Raw genomic sequence first — 23,429 nt, 5'->3', positions numbered from 1 at the left:
TAATATTTTGTAACATGTCCCTTTCCCATTTTCACTTCAATTAGGCGCTTTTGGTAGCCATCCACAAGCTTCTGGCAAGCTTCTGGTTGAATCTTTGACCACTCCTCTTGACAGAATTGGTGCAGTTCAGTTAAATTTGATGGCTTTCTGACATGGACTTGTTTCTTCAGCATTGTCCACAAGTTCTCAATGGGGTTTAAGTCAGGACTTTGGGAAGGCCATTCGAAAACCTTAATTCTAGCCTGATTTAGCCATTCCATTACCACTTTTGATGTGTGTTTGGGGTCATTGTCCTGTTGGAACACCCAACTGCGCCCAAAACCCAATCTTCGGGCTGATGACGTTAGGTTATCTTGAAGAATTTCAAGGTAATCCTCCTTCTTCATTATCCCATTTACTCTCTGTAAAGCACCAGTTCCATTGGTAGCAAAACAGCCCCACAGCATAATACTACCACCACAGTGCTTGACGGTAGGCATGGTGTACTTGGGGTTAAAGGCCTCACATTTTCTCCTCCAAACATATTGCTGAGCATTGTGGCCAAACAGCTCGATTTTTGTTTCGTCTGACCACAGAACTTTCCTCCAGAAGGTCTTATCTTTGTCCATGTGATCAGCAGCAAACTTCAGTCGAACCTTAAGGTGCCGCTTTTGGAGCAAGGGCTTCCTTCTTGCACGGCAGCCTCTCAGTCCATGGAGATGCAAAACACGCTTGACTGTGGACACTGACACCGGTGTTCCACTAGCTTCTAATTCTTGGCAGATCTGCTTTTTGGTGATTCTCGGTTGAATCTTCACCCTCCTGACCAATTTTCTCTCAGCAGCAGGTGATAGCTTGCGTTTTCCTCCTGATCGTGGCAATGACAAAACAGTGCCATGCACTTTATACTTACAAACAATTGTTTGCACTGTTGCTCTTGGGACCTGCAGCTGCTTTGAAATAATGGCTCCAAGTGACTTTCCTGACTTGTTCAAGTCAAGGATTCGCTTTTTCAGGTCCATGTATATATATTTTTGACACAGCAGATTTGATCACTTTTTCTGTTAACCCATAATAAAGTCATAAAAGAACCAAACTTCATGAATGTCTTTTGTGACAAAGAAGTATCTGTTCCAATCACTCTATCGGAGAAAAATCAGAGTTGTAGAAATAACTGGAAACTCAACAGAGCCATGACATTATGTTCTTCACAAGTGTATGTAAACTTTTGACCACAACTGTACATGTTTTTTAAACTTTTTTTTTTTTTTTTTTTTTTACAAAAGTATAATTAAGAAAAACTCATGTATGTATAGATATTTTAATAAACGTTTTTTAAGCACTTCAAATGTAATAATTATGATAATTTTTAAACATATTACTGTGCCATCGAATTATTTTTAAACAACTATATAGTAGAAAAATGCGTGTCTTTATTAAATGCTTCATTGACCGAGCCCACTCTAATCTGCTCAAACTGCTCACTTACACAAAATGAGTTCCCACAGCAACTGTTTAACAAGTTAAATGATGATTGACACATGTGGCGCTTTGAAGCTTCAGCTTCCAAGCATCTGTGACAACATCAAACCGTAACGTCTGTCAATCATCGTTAACTTTAATAAGCAATTACAGTGCACTGCCTGACAAATTTGGAGCAGCAGGAGGAGAGTGAGACTACGTGATCGGTTCGGGACAGCTCATCTGTATTTATTTATTTAGTTGGGAAAAATTTCTGCGATGGACTGAGGGCGCGAAGTTTGAAGCGCAAAGTAGCGGGGATCGCTGTACATTGGGTTAGAATACATTTATCATTGAGCACCTTCCTTCAACCCTGAAGTGGCCCTCCCAGTTTATGACACATAATTGACATTTGTAGTCATCAATGGAAAAAAATGACTCACAGAGAGACTCTTGGAATCTAGCAAAAAAAAAGCAAATAGCTCCCAAAAAAATACTGAGTGATTCCCAAGATGTTTAGCTGGTCAAGCAAACAATTGGGGCTGCATTTAGCTGTGCTGGCAAACTGCAGAACTATCGCTTATCAGATCTATAGATAGGCCTGTGTAGCCTCACTGCTGCCTGAAGTGCAGTAATAGGACCACATTGGTGGAGCCTGATTGTCTGATAGTGATGATGAGCAAATGATGCATGCGTGATGAAAAGTGCCAAGCTGTTTTGTTAAATGCATTCTTTCTACCACATGAATTAAAATGCAATCACCTTTCTTCATCAACATCACACTCCTAGACGGTGTTGTTAGTAACAGTGTTGGAATATAACAGCGTTTCTGATGGCGTTATATTTTTTTCAGTAATGAGTAATCTAATTAATTACTTTTCCCATTGTTATAACGGTGTTACCATTACTGAGAATGTGAAGGGGCGCGTTGCTCCAATTTGGTTGCATGCAGCGCGAGTTGTCTGATTTTTTTCACACATCACCTGCCTGGAGAGAGCAGAGCAGGAGTGGGGAGGAGGGAAGGGGGTGGTAACGCCGTCGATGATGACTGGCTAGGTGGGTGGATCATGCCTGCTTCAATGCACGCTCTGGCACACATAACTAGACAGCAATATTAGCGACGGGCCAGGGAATTTCAAAGGTAGCGTTCTCAAACTTGAATTATATTTAATATTGTTACTTTACGTACTTTAAGGATAGTGGTCTGCTTTTTGTGCAGTAGGCCTAACATACAGTTTCAGAGATTTGCACTGGTTAATGGTCAGTTAACATTTGTGTTTTCTTTATAGACTAATAATTTATATCCAAATAAATACCAAATGCTCTAAAATACTGTATATAGTGTTTTTATTCTTCAATCAGTTAATATAAACATCTTTGACGTGAAAGATGTTATAGAATGTATAATGAAATAACTTGTAGAAGATGAAAAGTAACGCCTGTTTTTTGCCGAGTAATTAATTACTCTTACAATGAGGTAAATGAGTTACTAAATTACTTTTTGGGAGAAGTAATTTGTACCTATAACTAATTACTTTTTAAAAGTAAGATTGACAACACTGCTCCTAGACAAACTTTAGTTCAGGTGGTGTCATTATCAATACAACAGGATGAGCAGCAGATGTCAATAATGGTGAGCAGAGCACAGCTGCATTGATGGGACGGCTCTGTGGCGAGCTTTATAAGAATCAATTTTTTCACCTGTCATGCACTCAGCAAGGATTTAGCCTGATCATATACTGAACATCTGAATTGTAAAATGCTTCTATCAGTGCCTTGGTGATGCAAGATCAGACCACCATCTGTTCAGGAGAAGCAATAAAAACGCATGCCTTGAATTCCGCCCCGCGCTAGAATAATTAGGCCATTTATATTCTACGCTCTATGATTTAAGAGAAGAGCGGGGCAAAAGTCGATATCGAGACTATACAGGCGGCATTTCTGCCATCAGCTTGTCCATGTCACTTTGCTATTATGATTTATGGATGGCCTTGCTACACAGCTTCACTAGGTAGCCCATGTAATATGTACTGCACCGTGCCATTAATCCTCCTCTCCAATAACCTCAGCATGCCAGGACACTTCACTGTAAATCACATGCCGTCACCTGGCCTAAAACTTGAGGTGCAATGAACACGCTTAGACTTCACTTTTCCCACAGGAAGAAAATATAGAAATATGAATGCAATTACTGTGTGCAGGGTTGTGTGGGCAAAAACAAGTGACTCATCTAAATGAGTTTGCCCTGTAGGAATCGATACAAAGGCTCTCACTATCACCATTGTGCTAATTTGATCAAATATCAAAACCAAAATACAGTAGTACCTCTACATACGAAGTTAATTTTTACCAGGACTTTGTTTGTAAGTCGAAATGGTCATATGTCGAGCAGGATTTTCCCATTAGGATACATTATAATTCAATCAATCATTTCCACAGCCGGAAAAACTACACTAAATCCTAAATAAATTCTGCTGTTACCATTACAAGTGGCAATTACACATAGCAAAACAAATGAATTATAAATAAAAATTGGAATAATCATAATAATGATTCCTGCAATAATGTAACTAATCGGGATCAAATGTGTTTTGCGTGCTGTCCCTGAACACACCGCGTGGCTGACGTGACAGTGAGATAGGTGTGGTAGAGATTTTACTTTCTATTTTAATGTTCTGTTGTTGTTGGCATCAAATGCAGCAGACAGTAGGTGTGTTGTGTTGCACAAGTTCTGAAATAAACCTGACGAAGCTGGCGATTTCTTTGGCGATGTTACCACAATAATAATTGTCACCTTAACTTATAAAGACTTGCGAACGGTGGTCGGAGGAGGGCCGTCGCGATCGTAGACGTTCTACAGCCGTATTGTCGAGCCAATTTACGGACACGCACACCACGCTCATATTTTTCTATCATTTTCATCTTAATTTCAATGGTAAAAGTCACCTTTTTCCTTTTCTCCCCAACTGCACTAACCTTCTTGGAACCCATGTTGATTTCTCTCACAAGAAAATCCGCCGTGCGTCTTGTGGGAAAACAAGGAAACTGCGGTGCTGTCATAAATCGTCATATTTGGAGCATGTCGTCGGACGTACAAACAAATGGCGAGTCAAATTTTACGTCGGATATCGAAAAGATTGCGTTTCGAAGGGATCGTATGTCGAGGTACCACCGTATATCAAATACAGTGGTACCTCAACTTACAAACGCCTCCACAAACCTTATTTTCAGGTTACGACACATTTAGACGGGAAAATATTGCCTCTTGTTAAGAAAGTAATTTTAGGTTACGAGAGGCAAAAATACTATATAACTATACTATAACTATATACTGTAAAAGATGTATGTACTTCTTGATTTCTGCTTTTAAATGTCGCACCATAAAATCCTGCTGCCCTATTGGTCATAATCTCTCCCATCCATCCCCTTCAGTACGCTGCTCTCCTATTTGCCTATTGTTGATGACGTTTCAATTTGGGTGTCACAGTATGATGACATGCACAGGTGCGGCGCTGTTATTGCTGCTATAGTGGGTTGACCTCCTAACCAAATGAGCACAAGGCTCTTCGTGTTTTTGTTTCATGAAGAGTTTTTTTAAGTCCACAGACGGTTCATTACATCAGTAGCACATTAGAGCATACAGTAGGTCTTCTCGTGTTTTTGTGTCACGAATAGTGAGGTAGGCGATAGGCACCATCGATCTCGTGAAAGAGGACATTGCCTCACTCGAAAGCTAAGATACATATTTTTCCTTTTTTCTTTGCATTTTGTTCTATTATCTACTTCATTACAGGTATTAACAGATAACTATATGAAATGATTCAAATGTGTCTGGCTGTTGTTTTATTCCGGTTTTACACCTAATTTAAAATTTAACGTGGTGTGTCAGTAGTGCTAGGAACGGATTATGACATTTACATGTAAAATGCGTCTCTATTTACGAAATTTTCAGGTTACGAGACTACTTTCATAACCAACTAATGTCGTAGGTAGAGGTACCATTGTATGTAAAAAATGTATATGGTGGAAAACACAGACAAGGCTGAAAAAGCAGTTTCTGCTCTTGCACTCCTCTTTAACATAAACTGCTGTATTTTAAGCCAAAAGAACTGTTGTGTTTGATAGAACAATATGTCTATATACTGCTATAGCAGTTTTATGGTGCATTAAGCCCCACAACTATTTTTAATTTGTTTTACCCTGGAGACCCCCATTTACAGACACCGCGCAACCGCTTTTGTTTCAACCCAGCCATAAAAAGAAGGTAAGTACTTATATTTATCATTTTAAATGTCTGTCATTTTTAGCTTAGAATCATTAGTTGATGTCTAATATTTAGTTTAAAAAAAAAAAAAAAAAAACGACTTTAAAAAATTATTCATTCGCATATTTTAAATTTTTAAACAAATTACATCACAATGAAAAAATAGTGTCTGTAAATAGGTCACGGATATCTACCTCATAACCATCACTTAATTGTATTTTTTTTGTCACTGTCACATTTTCCCCAATATTTTAGATGATAAATAATCGATGAAAACAAAGAAAAATTGGAAAAAAAAAACATTTAAAAGGGTAAATATATGAAAAAGATTATCTCGACCACTCCTTGATGCCTGCGATTTCTGCATCGCGACCCTTGTTATATTACCATGTTTCACCCATAAAATCCCCAAAAAGTCCGGCTGTGGCCATTCACAGCTGTGTCTTGAGACTCTGTGATACATGCTGCACTGAGTTTTTGGATCAAAACAAGGTAAGTACGTGATAATATCTCATTAAAATCATGGTGTCTTTAACTATGCTCTCTCATGCTTTCACCTCCAGTTAGGGTTTAGGGGTTTAAATCATTATTTTTTTTTTTTAAATGCCCTCCTGTTCAAATTTTTCCTTCCCCCAGAAAATTGAGATTTTAAGCTTTCCAGTGATTTATCACACATGCATATAGGACAATTTTGAAATTTGGCCAAATTGGGGGTCTCAGAGCGGAACTTCGTGTCACCTTAGTGTTTTCTGCCATATATTAAATAAACATAATATAAATATTCAAAAAGAAATATTCTCACAAATACTGTTCAGTATTTCAACACTAAATAATTATGTTCACACCTATAAATATTGGTTGTAAGATATTTTAATTATGAATATATAAATAGAATTTATATGGAATTTCATGGTAAGAACAATAATGAAGGAAATTAGCATTCTCATGTTTTGTAATGTAATAAAACTAGTTCAGAAGAACAAATATTGCTCTGATAAGTGTTGTTTGTTCGGTCAATTGTAAAAACTATCACCCCAAACAAACAGCCCAATCTTTGTCATCTTGCTAGTAAACTGCTACAGTTTGGTTCACTTCAACTCAAGTGCAATGTGCTGTGTTCACACTTCAGCAGAAGTGATCTGCTCTTTTTGTTAAGTGGTAGGATGTTGGTCAAAATGAAAGAGGTTCTTTCTAGAGAGAGACAAAAATATTCCCCCAAGTGCACAACTCCTGTAAAAAGAGCAAGACGTTACATGTACATAACAGCTTTTTATTTTTTTTGCTGCTCCATCACATTTTCCTAATGCAATATGGTGCATAGAAAGATTTGCTGGAAGAGTAACAACTGACACTCGAAGGGCTCCAGTAAAAACTCAGCTTGACGGCAAGAATTCCCATGGTAGAATAATTGAAGAGGCCTAAGATATACAGTATGAGATGATTGCTATCAGGAAAGTCATCAGTCTGTTTTTGTCTGCAGTTTAAGGCTTTTTTCCTTGCCCTCTTTGAAAGAAGTACATTTCCATACTTCTTTTTGACCTTCTCAAAGCTCAGGTGGGACCTCTATTACTGCTTTGCTTTTGTATTCTCTGGCTCCTCGTTCCCATTCCTGCCTATATCATGACGATATTTCCCCCAGTGGTGCGTGAGCTGTAATTTGTCACGTCCTTCCAACGGAAATGGGATGGCAGAGGCCTGGGGGCACAATGGACCTTGCTACCTGAACCACAAACACTTTGCGCTTATATAATATCCAGGTATTGAGGAAAAAGCGAGGGGGCTGGAAAAGCTAGAACACTATATGAGAAGGATATCTCACTAAGATGTTTCAAACAAAAAAGAAGACTTACATTAATCATGAAGACACCTTGAGAAGACAACCTCCACATACTCACCAAAGGACAGCCTCTCAACAAGAGAAGGCAGCAGTTAAAGTTGGCTGATATACAAGTCTGATGTTGCTTGAGGGCTTTTAAGAGGAAAGGCTTTGGCTTCCTGTACAGTCAGCCCAGCGTACTTCCCATGGAACAGCCTGGGGCATGCATGAGGACAACAGACCTGATCAGCTCCTTTGGGAACTGCATTCCTCACAACAGTTCTTAAACTGCCCAAAGTTGCTCTTCCAAGGACTAGTTAAGTCTTAGCTAGCATTCACATTTTGGGGTGCTTTACACCTGGTAAAACTAGACACGAGCCATACCGTGCTATGAAGCTGCGCTGACAGCGTCATAGCAGCTATCACATAGCACCTTCGCACCTCAGCTGTGAACCAACTGCCTTTGCAAAAAGAGCTAGAAACCAATTACACGAGGGGACACATAACGGAGGAAAACGCTAATTGAACGATAAAAGACCCTCATGCGGGTCATGCAATAGCGTGACTGGTCAGGCTGTGCTGCAAAAAGACTGAAAAGCTCTGCTGTGAGGTGATAAAGAAAGAAAGCACAGCTCCCACATGCTTTTAATAGGCTGTGAGATCTTCACACATCGCAGTCACACATCTGCACTACCCCACTTTATGTTAACTGCATTTTGCTCTTTCTCTCTTTGCACCTTCATCCGCGTTCCTTCTATAACCTATTCATTTATTCATCATATTCCCCATGGAGGAACACCAGGATCAGCACTTAAGATCTCATCAGTTACAAGGAGACAGGTCACACACGACGGTGTCTGCAGAAAAGTGCAAAGAATCATCTTACGGGAGCTGCATTAGCACAGAACTAACATAGTATTTGAGGCAAGGCAATTTGCGCCATGTACGCGTATTTGGATGGAATTTTTAGTATCTTCATGGGAATTGAATAGAGGATTAAGCTATACAGAAAACAGATCGATAAGATGAACGGGTCAATTGCCGCTGAAAGATTTGAACAGAACAGTTGCAACTTGAAACGGTCAGTGCCTGCAGTATTAGATTAGGACTGCTTTTGCTGATATGGCCATGAAGCAAAATCCAAGCAAAACACATTGGCATGCCCATGGTATCATTCTATTTGTCATGTTTGTGCGCACCCTTCATTTGTCCTCTTTGTCATTCAGGAATCCAGATTGCCCTTGTCACACCCTCTCCTGTTGTATGCCCTCTACTGAAAGGAAGCGATAAGCAGACACGTACAGAGGAGCAGCAGGGAGGTTGAGTCTCCCACAAACCGATTCCTACGGTAGATATGTTCGTATGTGTGTTGACGTTCCCATGCCCCACAATTAAAACAAACAAAACTCATTAAGATAAAGCTGACCAGTCGCTGACGCAGCAAATTTCAAAGAATCTGCAAGCCCCAGTGCTGTAGCTGAGTGAGGGGAAAATAATACATTTCAATTCCTCACATTTTAATGAAACAGCGGAAACTTTGACATACAAAAAAGGTTTTTTTTCCTAAATATTTTGCCTCCCTCCCTCACAAAAAAAGGGATGAATCTGTATTAGAAATGGTGGCTCAGAGTAGTAGCTGAGCTAAACTTAACTCCAACCACAAAATATATTCACGGTATACAGTGTATTATATAGTGAATAAACTTTTGTTTGTTTGTTTGTTTGTCAAATCATTCTTACATTGGACAACGTCAAATTCTCTTTGAACTGGCACTGGATGTGTTCCTGTTTTTACCCCACCTGAATCTCTCAAGATCTCGATCAAAACCTCAGTGGTGGTTGACTTTACTTCTTTTTCTCTTTTTTATGTTGTGATGTAATCTACTGAAGTTGTACAGATACTTTCAAATGTAGGGAGTAAAGATCCAATGTTTTTAGAAATGTAAATACCTAAGTTAAAAAGATGAAAAAGCTATGTACAGTAACGCAGCAGATGTACTTTATGACTTCCCAGCACTGATAACACTTGGGAACACATTTTTTGTTTTAGATTTTACAGGTGTTTATAAATGTGTGGAATCCAAAACTTAGGTTTTTCCTCACAATCTCTATCTCTATATAACAATCCGAGACACATAAAGTACAACTGCAACATTTTGTCAAGATCCACCCAGCTATTTCGGCGTCCACAAAACACGAACATACAGATGGCCACACAGACAAACTAGTCTTTATACAGTAGAGATTGAGATATAATGTACTGTATGACATATATCCAATTTCTAATTTGACATACATTGAAATATGAAAGAAACAGGCATGACTGAGATGATTATTTAACGCTTCGTGTTTTCAAAGAGGATATGGCTAGTTGTCTACGAATGTTGTTTTCATTAACAATAACGATAATAAAAATATTTCGATGACGAACAAATTTTTCATGACGATGATGAGCTAAAAACGTGGCTTGGGGGACTAGAACATAACGATACGAATGCCAGTTTCCGTCTGACAATACGACAAAAATGTGACATCATTTCTGTCATATGTTCACAAAGCGTGACTTTTTCATATTGTACATGAAGTATATCAGCTTACATCGCAGCAGTGTTTGGGTCATGTCACTCATTTGAGACGTGCTTCCTTACCGGAGTTTAGAATATATCTCAAGCTAGGATGCGCATCTTGCTTGTTTGGAAACATGGGTTAGATTTGCTTTCTTACCTTAGCAAGAGAGAATATGCAATGTTGCTTTATCCTTTAAAGGTCTGTGCTGAGTGATCATCAGACCCTAAATGTAAATCCTAGCGTTAGGGTAGCATTTGCATTAACATTACCTTCAGAATGACGAGCGTCCTCTTAAAACACTGGCCAGTCTAAAGTAGCTCGTGTCTTACAGGTAGATTCAATTGAAAATAATGTACTGCTTTTCCTGCATGTATCATCACAATGTTGGCGTTGTCCTTGTAGACGCTACAATCTGGGCTAATCTGTCTATGTTTATTCGAAACGGTTGGAAACCTTTATTTTTGGACAAAAAAATAAAACTGAATTTTACAGACTAAAACATTTTTGAGAAGCTGTCGACTAAAACTAGACAGAATTTTGAATGACATTTCAAAATAGTAATACTTACAGTGTATCACTAAAGTGAGTACACCACTCGCATTTCTGCAGATATTTAAGTATATCTTTTCATGGGACAACACTGCCAAAATGACACTTCAACACAATGAAAAGTAGTCTGTGTGCATCTTATTTAATAGAATTAATAACTCAAAATATAGCTATTAATATCTAAACCCCTGGTAACAAAAGTGAGTACACCGCATGGGAACTACATATATCCCTAAATGTCCAAATTGAGTACTGCTTGTCATTTTCCCTCGGAAATGTCATGTGACTCATTCCAGGAGTGCTGTCAGCATTCCTGCAGGGATTGAAGAGGTGGGGGGGTCAGCCTGTTAGTGCTTAGACCATACGCCACACTCTACATCAAATTGGTGTGCATGGCTGTCACCCCAGGAGGAAGCCTCTTCTGAAGACGGTACACAATCTTTGAAGCAACGCTGACAGCACTCCTGTAATGAGTCACATGACATTTTGGAGGGAAAATGACAAGCAATACTCAATTTGGGCATTTAGGGATGTTCGTAGTTACTTAGGGGTGTACTCACTTTTGTTGCCAGGGGTTTAGATACTAATGGCTATATTTTGAGTTATTTTGAGGGGAAAATAAATTAACTCTAGCTGCACACCGACTACTTGTCATTGTGTCAAAGTGTCATATTGTCAGTCTTGTCCCATGAAAAGATATACTTAAATATCTGCAGAAATGCGAGGGGTGTACTCACTTTTGTGTTACATTGTATGTATAAGATATGGAGAAGAAAAAAAACCCTCCAGATATAAGGAAAACTAAGACCAGCATTGGATTTGGCACCCCAAATCAGTTAAAAACTGCTATCAGACGTGAAACAACGTAATTTTTTTTCAACAAAGTTTTGCCTAGTGTAATTACAAAATTTGGTTTTTAATGCTCACTAGCCCGAATAATAGTTGTAATAATAGTTGTAAAAATCTAGTTCAGGTAAAGAAAACATGGCAAATATATACATTTTGGTAGCTGTAAAATTACAGCTCAACAAATATACTGTATAAACATAAGGGGATGGGTAGTTAAATTTTGGAAAATGCTCAACTTGAAAACCAAGTAAGTAGATTGTGGACACTTACAGTACATATTTGATTGAAATTTGTTGACATGCAACATGCGCCGTTGGGAGCACACATCTACATTTACACACACATTACACTGACAGACGTGCACACACACCAGGGAAGAGCGAGAAAGAGAGAGCGAGGAGAGGAGGCGGGGGAGCGATCGAGAATACAGAGACCGCCAGCGCACCGCGGCTCTTCTCTCCCCAGCAGGCTACGCTCAAGCCTGTGTGGTCCATTGGGCTGGGGTGTGCTCTCCTCCACTGTTGCTAAGGAGATGGACGTCTCGAATGGAGCTGCGGTCCGGGCTGAAATGTCCATATTGTTCCCTTCTCACAAGCCTTTCTCGCTTCAGTGTGCGATGCGTTTATGTGTGTTTACCGGAATCATCGCGAACAACGTGACGAGTCAGCGGCAGCTCTGCAGCAGCCGCCAGGGTAAGATGCGATCAGTTTATTGGCATGTAAAAGAGGAGAACGCAATCACTTCCCCATTAGGTACACAAAAAGACGTGTTCCCGAAATTTGATTTAAAAATAATTGTTGCTAGAATCAATAGACTGAGAAAGTTATCAGTAACTTGTTTACTTATCGTTACATTACGTAAGGAATGTAATGTTTTTATTTAAAAAAAAAAAAAAAAATGACTAGGTAAAAAGCAATGAAATATCACTGCTATTGAAGACATTTAATTTGAGTGTCGGCGTAAGGGCACTGCAGCTTTATGCCTACATTTCCATTGAGCATTGCAAATAGCACAAAGTCAATTTTCTCTCTTCTGTATCAGCACTGTGTGAGGCACAGGACAGGGCATAGAAAATGCACAGATGCACAATACATCCCTTTATTTTGCTTACCTAGGGTCAGGCACAGTCAGCTCTTATTGCTCGTCCTTTGTTTTCAGCCAGTAAAGTGTGTCTGTGTGAGCTGAATGAGGGGAGAGAGGAACCAGTGTGAAGGCAGCCCAGTCTTGTCGCTTTTTTTCATTAGTGTCTCTCTCCTCCAGAATTGTGGGGCTGCAGCCGAGAAGCTGAAGAAACAAGGGCTTGACTGGCAGCTGCTCGGCGTCCAAGGAAAGGGAGAGACGCGGCCGGGGTGAGAACTGGTCAACAAATGTTACCTGGCGAGGACGTCGGCTGAAGCTTGACAACGGAGCATGGCGTCCACAGGCATGCAGATATTTGGATTTGTGCTGGCGCTGTTGGGGATCATGGGTGCCATGGTGGCCACTCTACTACCCAACTGGAAGGTGAGCGCCGACGTCGGCTCCAACATCATCACGGCCATCTCCCAAATGCAAGGACTGTGGATGGACTGCACGTGGTACAGTACTGGAATGTTCAGCTGCACACTGAAATATTCTGTGCTTTCACTTCCTGCGTACTTGCAAACTGCACGCACCACCATGGTGTTGTGCTGCGTACTGGCAGCCATGGGTCTCTGCTTGGCGTCCCTGGGACTTAAATGCACACGCTGGGGTGGGGGTCGACGCTCCAAGAGGCACGCGGCCATCGCCAGTGGCAGTTGCTTTGTTGCCGCTGGCTTTCTGTGTCTGGTGCCGGCGTCCTGGTTTACCAATGAGGTCATCACCAACTTCCTAGACTCCACTGTGCCCGAGAGCAATAAGTTTGAGCCAGGGGGTGCCGTGTACGTGGCTTTCGTTTCTGCCGGGTTCCTCTTAATGGGGGGCTCCATCTTCTGCATGTCCTGCTCGGGCAAAAGGCACGGCCCACAGGACCTTGTCTTGCTCCCCCCGCCAGACAAATTGCTACTGCAGCAACAGCAGCAACAGCTGCTCCAACAACAGGAGCTCCAGCACCAGTATTGCTCTCTTTCCCCGCTAGACAATAAGACCGGCTACAGCCTGCAGGACTATGTGTAGGAAGACAGTGTTGTGTATGCACGGGCTTACAGGAGAGGGGGAGTAGTGGATGACTACTGCTTATGCTTTAAGAGTAGGCTGGATGCCAAACAGGTGGCAAAATCTGAGATGGAGAATAACTAGCTCCTGCTCTTGTGTCTTGCTCCTGTCTTTCTTCTGTTTTGCAAGCACAAGCAGTGGAGGTAATCCCCGAGTAGCACCTTGGAACAAACAGGCTGACGGCGTCAGAAGCATGGATGAGGTGCTGCACAATCGAAGGCAGCCGCTAACCAAATGCAAGACATCCTTCATCAGTAAATCACCGGGAGGGTTCCATGGGGAGTGGATTAAGCAAATAGGAAGGAATTTTCCACTCGTGAAAGGTTTAAATCGAAAGAAAAAACCAATCACTTAGCTGCTATTTACGCTCTTTTGGAGCTCTCTCAATCGTCAACGTACGCAGTAGATGGACGTCCTTTCATAAATGGCCATATTTTGGATTGCTTTCCCAGCGACTTTGATGTCTTGCTGCTAAGCATGCTGTGTTGAGCCTGTCTTGTGTTTTATTACAGCGTGATGATCGCTAGAAGTTCGAGACATAGCCACACAATATGCTTGTGCCTGAAAAATCTATAGCGATATTAGCGTGTGGAAAGTGCTCAATGAGGAGGAAGAGATGTAGGCTACTCGGCAGGTGGAAATGTGAGGGAGACGGAGAAACAAACAGCAAAAAGAAATTGAATGGTTAAGCGGACAGAGTGGGAGTGGACTGTTATCGTATTCCCTATTCCGAAAACATCCTAATCCTAGATTGTCAATTCTGGCCAATGTAACCATTTCTGCCACTCAAACACACACCACCACCCCATTAGGCATGCACTCCACTGCTCCTACAGATACTTGTGAATCCTTACAGACACAGTAAACACACACGCTCATGCTGATTTTTGCATGTTTTCAACACAGCCATCCTCTGCCATGCTACCATGGAAACCAAATTATTGTCTGAGGGCTGGTGCTTGTCAGCCAAGTGATTTGTTTGTAGTAGGACATCTTTTTTTTTTGCTTCTATCCATTGTTCCGTAAGCTTCAATCAGAGCCTCTGCATACACGACTTAGTCTAATCCCCTTTATTAGCTAGTGAGAAGAGGCAGCATCCGTGTTAAATTGTTTAGAGATTTATTTATTTTTTTGCGCAGAAACATTTAGTTGCTAGAGTGGTATAGAGGCAGATGTAAAGTCTCCCAAGTCATGGTCAACTGGCTCGCTATGTGGCAGGCAGCTAAAAAAGGTTTGAGTCATTCTCCATATGTGACTTGTTTCCCAAGCGCATAAGCATTGAGGCTGCACCTGAATAAGGCCTCGGTCTTAAATAGGAGCCGTTCCATCTTCCTACACACAGCCACACATTGAACACACAAACATAATGCCCTTCTTCCAGCACACAGCACATGGATGTGATAGCTGACGTAAGAACTCTGATACATGTTGAAATTGTGACGAGACACAACACACTCAAATAAGCTCACCTACACAAATGTCAGGGGCACTGTTGCCCTTTCACCCTTCCATGTCTCAGTCCGCACATACTCTGTTCATGGGGAGAAGTGGAAAAATATAGGAATTATAATTGAAACAGGATTTGGCAGTGATGCATAGGACCACACAGTTCCCTCCTTCTCTCTCATAAACACAGCTTTCTGTGGAGGGAGCAGATGGCCGAGCCCAGCTCGCCACCTGCAGGCTGTTGCCGGCACACCACAAAACATCGCTGTGGGGTATCATCTCAAGCGCTGGCAGCCCTCCGGGACCAGGTTTCTACACCATCTTGCCCCAACATCTCCTGCTGACAATAACTCAGTGCCCAGGCACCAGCAGCAATGCAATAAACAAAAACGCTAAGAATGTGCCATGTCATCAAACAATACTGACGTTTTTGCGTTTCAAGAATGTGCCAAATACTGTAGTCTCATGATGACATTTTATTATAATCCGGAATCCTTTATCTTTATTTTTCTAATATGTTCTTGTACATGAATTGTACATTAGCGAATGTTTTATGGATTTGTTCTGCCAGACTAAGTCTCAAGTCAACTAGATGCTTGTGTGCAGTCCAGTGCGGCTTTCGAGGGTTATTTCAAATCCTCTTTATTTCTGATTTCCCAAAGCACAGTGAGATTCACTAAGCATGAGTATTGAGAGGACATGAGTGTGGTATTTTCTAAATAAATATATTCATTCAGGAGTATTAAAGGGTCTGTGGCAGCTGTACACAAGTATCTACATGTTTGTTTATGCTGAGGGACTTGGAATTCCCTCAGATTGTTCCAATAGAAGTTACAATATCATGATCATAACCATATCTTCTTTATAAGAAGAGAACTCCAGTGCACCTTTTTTTGTGTTACTATTTTGAGAGGGTAGGTTGTTTCAAATGGTTGAGCATTTCAAGCTCCCTGAACCAGTACAAACACAACACAAGTGGCACTCTGAAAGAAAAAAAAAAAAGGGAATGACGTCTGACCGTTCCAGCAGGGAGTTAGGAGCTAGAGGGTCCTCTTTTTTGTGTGTCTGTGCAGCTTGATATCAGCACGCAATTTACTTAGCTTAGAAATGGCCTGAGTGCAAAGTGGTCCTAAGAATTTAGTTACAAATGTGCATAGAAACTGTACCAATACATTGATTTATCTTTTTGATAAACTGCAGCTTATTTTTGTGGATGCTTCAGCACTTCTTACTTTGCCAGAGCATAATTGTGATGATGAGCAGCTCACAAGTTCTGAAACAGTTGTCTCAATGTGCTTGTGCAAGTAGTTCTATTTTTTACTAATAAAACTATTTTATGAAAGCAACTTGCCTGCCGGGTATGTGTTACATGTGTGACCAATGAGGGCGAAGATGGCAATTAGCGGTTTTGCCAAATATACAGATTGTTGAATGGTACAGACTGTGCTGAGTGCAGCCGGCCAGCCAGGCTGCTCTTACACAGCAAAGCACCCTGGGGAGCAGCGGCATCGGTTTGACTGTATGCATCCATAATACATTGCCATGTGCAAATGGGTTTTGAAAAAGGAATTCTACTCTGAATGTCGCACCCAAGCTCACCAGGCATTTCCTCACTGAGATGACAGCATGAATAATAACCTTCCATAGAGTTAGAGTGAACTAGAGAGAGATTAATTTTGCATTTCTCATATGTGCAGAACATTTAAAAAGATGTTTTAAAAACATTGTTTATTATTTTTAAAGTAAAAATGTCACATGTGAGCTTGAGCCTTCCTTTGCTGACTTTTGGGCAAGAAACGGTAGACTGATCAACAGGCAATTGCAGGGCACAAACAGGTAAACAACAATTCAAATTCCTGTCAAATCTGCGTACAATTTAGAATACTCAATTAACCTAGCATATTTTTGGAAAGTTGGGGCAAGCAAAAGTGTGCTTAGAAAACATATGTAGGAATAGGGAGAACATGTAAACTCCAAAAAGGAGGGTCTAAAATGAAATTGGAAGTCAATGCCTAAAATCTGAAGAAGACATGCAGACAACTACATCTCTGAGCAGAAATTGTGAAGAAAATAGGATTATGATGAGCTTTTCGGCCCCAAATGCATGTCCACTTTCACTGCATGGGATTTAATAAAATACAAAACGGAACACACCGAACATACAAAATTAGAGCGGTGGCAAGTTTTCCAACGTCCTGGAATAATGACTGCACTGTGCAACAGAAAATGTAATCAAAACAAGTAAATAGAAAACACAATTCAATAATAAAATTATAATATATGGTACTTAACAATAGCATGGAATGATTTCACTGTTGTGCTATTTCAGTAGACAGGCGATATTCTGCTAAGGAGCTACCTTGTATTTTTTTTGCCTAATGGTGAGAAGGGGAGCGAGCCACGTAGAATATTTCTGGTATAGAAATGTGAAAAATGGCGTGACATGAAATAATTATAAATATTTGCTACCATGCATTCGTGATCAGAATTGGTCGTGTGTGATTGTTTACTGAATAGATTGTTTCAATTAAACGCGTCACCTTCACTTCTTACGGAGCATTTTTCATCCAAAAACTTGGATTTGACTCTTTGTTACAACTGATCAGAGCAAGGCTACATCGAACTGAGAGATAATTCCTAAAACAAATGTGGAACATTGACAATGCTCACATTCTCCCACTCCTTGGCTATGCAACCCAAGTGCAGTTCAAATAGCTGCTTCTCTCAAGGGGAAAACACTAATAAGATCAGATCCTCAGTGTATTTAACCTACATTCTCGATCAAAGACTCCCACCTTGAGTTGCCGCAATGACAAATCTCAACATGAACTCAGACAACGGGGTGATGAGCAGGCGACACTTCCAAACAGTCGGTTCTTTTGAACTTACCGCACAAAACCATGTTACATTAAAGATATCTTTATTGGCCTAATGGATCTACAAATAACCTTCGATAAAATGTGGAGCAACAGAGCATGTAGGGGATAATGAGGCGATGATGGCACACTCCATTCATGCTTGCCAGGATGAGAAAGACATCCATGTGTCCATTCACCATCCGTGCTGTGGCCGAAATACAGTGCAAATGTAGCGTAAATGATCTACAGCCCATGCGTCATCACACTTAATGTGACGCTCTTTGCTTTGGATCACAGTTATGCTCGTCAATGATAATACTTGAGATATGATGTTAGTTTCGATGCTAACTGAGTGGTTGGTACAAGGGGACAATCACCTTCCTTTGTTTGAAGCGGTCCCAGTGCACATGCAAAGCTGGGGAACCATCGAAGCGACCTTGGCAGTGCAGTAAACTGCTGAGGAAGGCAGTAAAAGCTTTGGGATGACAAAGGAGCCACGTGTAAGAAAACAATACAGTGTGACAGTTCAAAAGGAGACCCGTTAATATTTCAGCACGGATTGGGCAATGCGTGGCTGAGAGTATTTGGTGGCCAGGCAAACTTAAACGGATTAAAAAAAAAATGTTCTGGCTCTATCTCTGGAGGTGTGTTCTGGTCACAGCACAGAACATTAAAAATAATAAAAGAGACTCGCTATTACAACTCTTATGGGGGGAAAAAAACCCTAAAGCTTGTATCAGTGTTACCAGTGCACACAAATGAGCATTATCACATGCAGGCTGCTGAAGAGTAGTATTGATAGATTGACTTTCACAGTTGTTCCCACTATGAATATAAATCTTCAAATTAAAGTTAACTGCATTTAAATAGGAAGATATAATTCAGTTAAATGAAGATTGAACACTCCGATTTTTGTGATTTCTTTTTTTCCTCCTGTTATAAAATACTTTAGGACCAATGTGAAGCTAACCGAATTTTTTGTGTGTGAACACAAAAACCCAACTGAAAAACATCTTTGTGTAGTCCTTGCCCACAAAGTCAAATGTCATTTGTATTAGCCATGTTTCAACCAAGCATTCAGTGTAATAATATATGGTTTCTCATGAGTCAACCCAGGAATCAGCGATTGCAGAATTTATGACCGATTTTAATATCTTCCACGCAAATCAAAACAGTTGACAAATACAGGGTGAGGTGCAGAATATTACATTAAACCTGTATTTTTCATCATGGTCGCTAGATGTCGCTGTTAAGTAGCATCCGCCATACACACAAAATAATCTGCATTGTTTTCTGACTGAATGTTTAAAATAAGGTTTTTGTTTATTTTTCACAGCAGTCAATAATAATGTTTAAAAAGTGGACAAATATACTTCGTATTGTTTTATTTAATAGTGTTATGCACTTTAGTTAAGTCAAGTTAGTTTTTTCCCCGTTCCACACTTAAAGTGCATGTGACACGAAAAAGCATGTTTATATTATAATACACGCGGTATTTTACGCTCCTGAATGATATGGACCGCTTGGATGTGTGTGGAAGCGATCGCTATGTTTATTTAGTTTTTTGAATCCCGCGCCATGAAAATGAGTGACTTCCGGCTTCGGTCTTGCATTGAGGAGGAGGGCGCTGTGACGTGTACGGTAGAAGGCGTCCTCTTCACTATACAGCCGTACTGTTGTGTATGAGGACGAAGGATTCAGCTGATTTTGTGGATTAATACGTTTATTTTTCGCATCACGCCAGCCAAACGGCTGCAGAAAAATCATTTTGTATGAGGGAGAGGCGTATGCGCCTTTTTGGAGTTTCAAAAGGTTCCCATTCACCGTGGATATTGGCTAAACAAGGCCAACTACTGTGGGTTCATTGGACTTACGAGGAAGTGAGTAAACATCTAGTTTAGTATTATGTCAAATATTAATACAGCTATTACAAAATAAACACTACAAACTTTCTTTAAATAAAGGACTACTTACGTTTGATCATTGATAGGCATGTAAAAAGCTCTCCTCATGCACGTTAGCAGCACGTTATCTGCACAACAACTGCAGCCACCCTCCTCCGGGGAACAAACTGTAAATTGCTCTCTGCCGAGCGGTTTGCCGATCCGCAAAGACAATCGACAACCCAGTCGTCATGTCAAATAATCCAGGCTAGTTATGTGTGATTTTCCCCTTCAAAGACTTTGAAACATCACTCGGTTCGGGTTAGCATGTCGGCTAGCTGTCACGCCTCTTGGTTTGTTTACATTCTCCGAAGCCGGGGAAGGGAAATGACATATGTCCAATTTAGGTGTCATAAAATATCGTTCGGGAGGTGCGACAGTAAAGGTGAAGTCGACAGTTTTGACCATTATGGAGTAATTCTGCCATGTCGTCCTGAATAAATGCATTTTTATTGTTTCATGTTCCATTTAGCACAAGACTATTATTTGTCATGACCATGCCATTTATTTAGCAATTGGGGAAAATACTTGGATAAAAAGAATATCCTGTAAAAATATTGAAGTAAAGAGACAGAAACAATGACATTTTGCAGCTCTCTTCGTCGCGTTTTCCTCGTTGTGAATAGTTCCCCCTCAACGGGCTGACTGGTCCTTCTCAAGCCATTTATATACAGTAGCTATTGGGGAAAAATACTTGGATAAAAAAAATATCCTGTAAAAATATTGGAGCAGAGAGACTGGAAGCCGCAAAATGTCATTGACATTTTGCGGCTGTCTTCGTCGCGTTTTCCTCGTTCTGAATAATTCCCCCTCAATGGGCTGAATAGTAAAACCGATGAGCCCAGTCTACCGCTGACGTCATCCACCTGTTGGGGACGCTAAAGCCCTATAATGGTCGGCGTGGCTTACAGGCCGATTAAAAGACTAATTTTTCATCATCTGCGCTTTGCTAAATTGTTGTATGTAATCGAATCGTCTCAAAATATGATTCTAATTCACATAATAATGCCATTTAAGACTTTTTTTCTCCTGTCGTATGCTCTTTAAGGCCTATGTTTACAAAATCCAGGTCGAGTTGATAGCTTGCACATTATTTAAATCTTTCCTCCAAATTTCACTCGTCCCTCAAACCCATTGTTTGATGAAATGTTCTGCATTTTATAAAAAAATAAATAAATAAATAAAAAATAAAAAAAATCTGTCCAAGAGCGATAAAGACCATATTGATGATTATTAATGTATATTCTCAATGTTTGGCAGTGTTTTGGTATTTCAATTAATTTCACAAGAGATTTTTTTTTACATCATTATTGTATTAATTTGCTTTATAACTGGTCATTTAGGTTGATTAATTGCCTGCGGAAAAACAACTTTCAAGCTGCGGAATCAAGAATTGCTCTCTGCAGAATCAAAGCTTTTTGTGGCTGATTCCTAGTGGGACTATGTGATGGGAAATTATGAACAGATAAACTTTGTCCTCCAGCATGTTGTTAACGTTATTCACATACAGTATCTCTACTAAATCATATGGGTGTTTTCTATTTCTTGTTGTCAAACAATCAGTAGAAAGCAACATTTCAGGTTACACCCTTCCAGGTATTATACCACTGAAGTTGCTAGAGCCGACTAACAAGAGGAAACTAAAAGGGCAATAGATATTTTGGGATAGTAGGAACCATTTGAAATTTTACTTGCAAATCAACTATAGACCCTACCCACGTGACGTCACAACTCCGCCCTCCTGACTGGTGCCGCCCAATTGTCCGTCAACACATCGTGTTTACCTGTTACGGCTACGTACATTCCTCCTATTTACGGCGTGTTTTTCTGCTCGTTAACATTAATAATCAAAATGGTGAAGGCGTGTGTGGCGGTCGGTTGCAATAACAGAGAAGATAGATGGAGAGACTTGAAGTACTACCGGATTCCGAGAGACCCGGAGAGGAGAGAGCGAGATGGGCTGCTGCAATTCGACGAGAAACTGGGCTCCAAACGATTACCACAGATTATGTAGTAGTCATTTTATATCTGGTAAGATGCATTTAATATATATTTAGAGGGTTTTGGGCTGACAACCACAATTAAGATCATTGCTAGGCTAATCGCCGACAACATACACGTATGTATGTAGTGAGAGTGCTATCGCTAAACCATATAAACATTAAAAGCCCTAGCTCCATTGACAAATGACATGAAATACATTAGACTTGACAGTGGATGTTAGCAAGAACAAAAGATTTTGAATTGAAAATTTCGTAACTCACCTTTCCAAGCACAAGATAGATTCCTGCCGAATTTTCGTGGACGAGGACCTGTTTCACCCAACCAGCAACGAAGTATTTATAAGCCTCCAAGCTCTTAAAGTTTTTCAAACTTTCGTGAGAATAGGCTGATTTTGTGTGGACAAGATAATTGTAAATATCAGGGTAGCTAGCAGATGTCAGGCAAATACGGCGAAGACAGCGGGTCGAAAAACATCCATTTAGGCATCAAATATGGATCTGGCGAATGGATAAACTGAAGCTTTTCCACATAACGCCTTTTATGCAACGCATCCAGTGAGTTTACGGCATCCGAAAGCACCGGGTCTTCCATGAAATGCATTATAAATTGCTCGATCAGTTGAGACCATTGATAATACAGACACAAAATGACGGACAAGGGGGCGGAACAATACAGCGATCACGTGATTTTGTGACGTCGGTGGGTAGGGTCTATAGTCTAATTGTATAAGCTGTTTTTTTTTTTCCAATTTATTTGCCCTTCAGGCATGACAAATCTAAACAAACATACAGCATTTATATGTGTTTACAATTAATTCAACCCGAAAAGAAAAGGGCTGACGGAAGAAGCCGAAGCTTATTGAAGCCCGTCCCCAGTATGGAAAATATCGAATATCAGTTTTGAGACCGGCAAACTTCACCCTGTTTGAATTGTTTTTCCTTTGCTCTTGGTTTTTGTTTGTTTTGGTAGGTAAAGAATATAGCAATTGAAGTTGCTTTGGATCACTGGTTCCAAATCAACTCAGTTTAGTTGTGTGAAATCCAATCTGAATCGTAGCATTGAGATCAACTACAAATGCAGTTAGCAAGACATACAATAACCAAAACACGGTTCAGCAGGTTGACTGTTTAACGCCACATTACAATACAATTTGCGGGAACGATAACATTCCGTTAAATGTGGCAAGGTTGGAGATTGTAAACAGTTTTGTTTTACCTTTAAAAAAGACCAAACCCTCAGGCGTTTAAATGCGTTGGCACAGGTCCCTGAAAATAACTTTCCCCGATCCTCTTGATACCACGTTTGACCCGTTTTACGAGGCAGGAGGAGACTGAGATGAATTGCGGTGGCCGTGCAGTGTGTGCACGGTAGGAGGTGAGAAAACCGTGCGGCCCTGCTGAATAAATTTTTCTCTCTCTGTTGAAGCCAGAGGTGGGCCACGTCAGGTCACAGCTAAGGTATCCATCACTGTCTGCCACTGCATTATTCTACCACCAAACGCCATCCTGCATTTTAGA

The 23,429-nt window shown here is 40.5% G+C and overlaps 2 protein-coding genes across 7 annotated transcripts in view; one reads left to right on the top strand and one right to left on the bottom strand.

Moving 5' to 3' along the window:
* tfb1m (transcription factor B1, mitochondrial) overlaps positions 1-23,429 on the bottom strand; it is a 60,126-nt gene that overhangs the window by 13,139 nt on the left and 23,558 nt on the right. The gene's annotated exons all lie outside the window — the stretch shown is intronic.
* On the top strand, positions 11,762-16,695 carry LOC130930775 (claudin-20). Its single transcript, XM_057858882.1, has 2 exons — positions 11,762-12,178; positions 12,747-16,695. The coding sequence occupies exon 2, from the start codon at positions 12,897-12,899 to the stop codon at positions 13,620-13,622; it is 726 nt and encodes a 241-aa protein (XP_057714865.1). The 5' UTR covers positions 11,762-12,178; positions 12,747-12,896; the 3' UTR covers positions 13,623-16,695.

This window comes from Corythoichthys intestinalis, chromosome 15, assembly GCF_030265065.1.
Source record: "Corythoichthys intestinalis isolate RoL2023-P3 chromosome 15, ASM3026506v1, whole genome shotgun sequence".
Classification (NCBI taxonomy): domain Eukaryota; kingdom Metazoa; phylum Chordata; class Actinopteri; order Syngnathiformes; family Syngnathidae; genus Corythoichthys; species Corythoichthys intestinalis.
The sequence above is the reverse complement of the archived record's forward strand: the minus strand, read 5'-3'. Positions and strand labels throughout refer to the sequence as shown.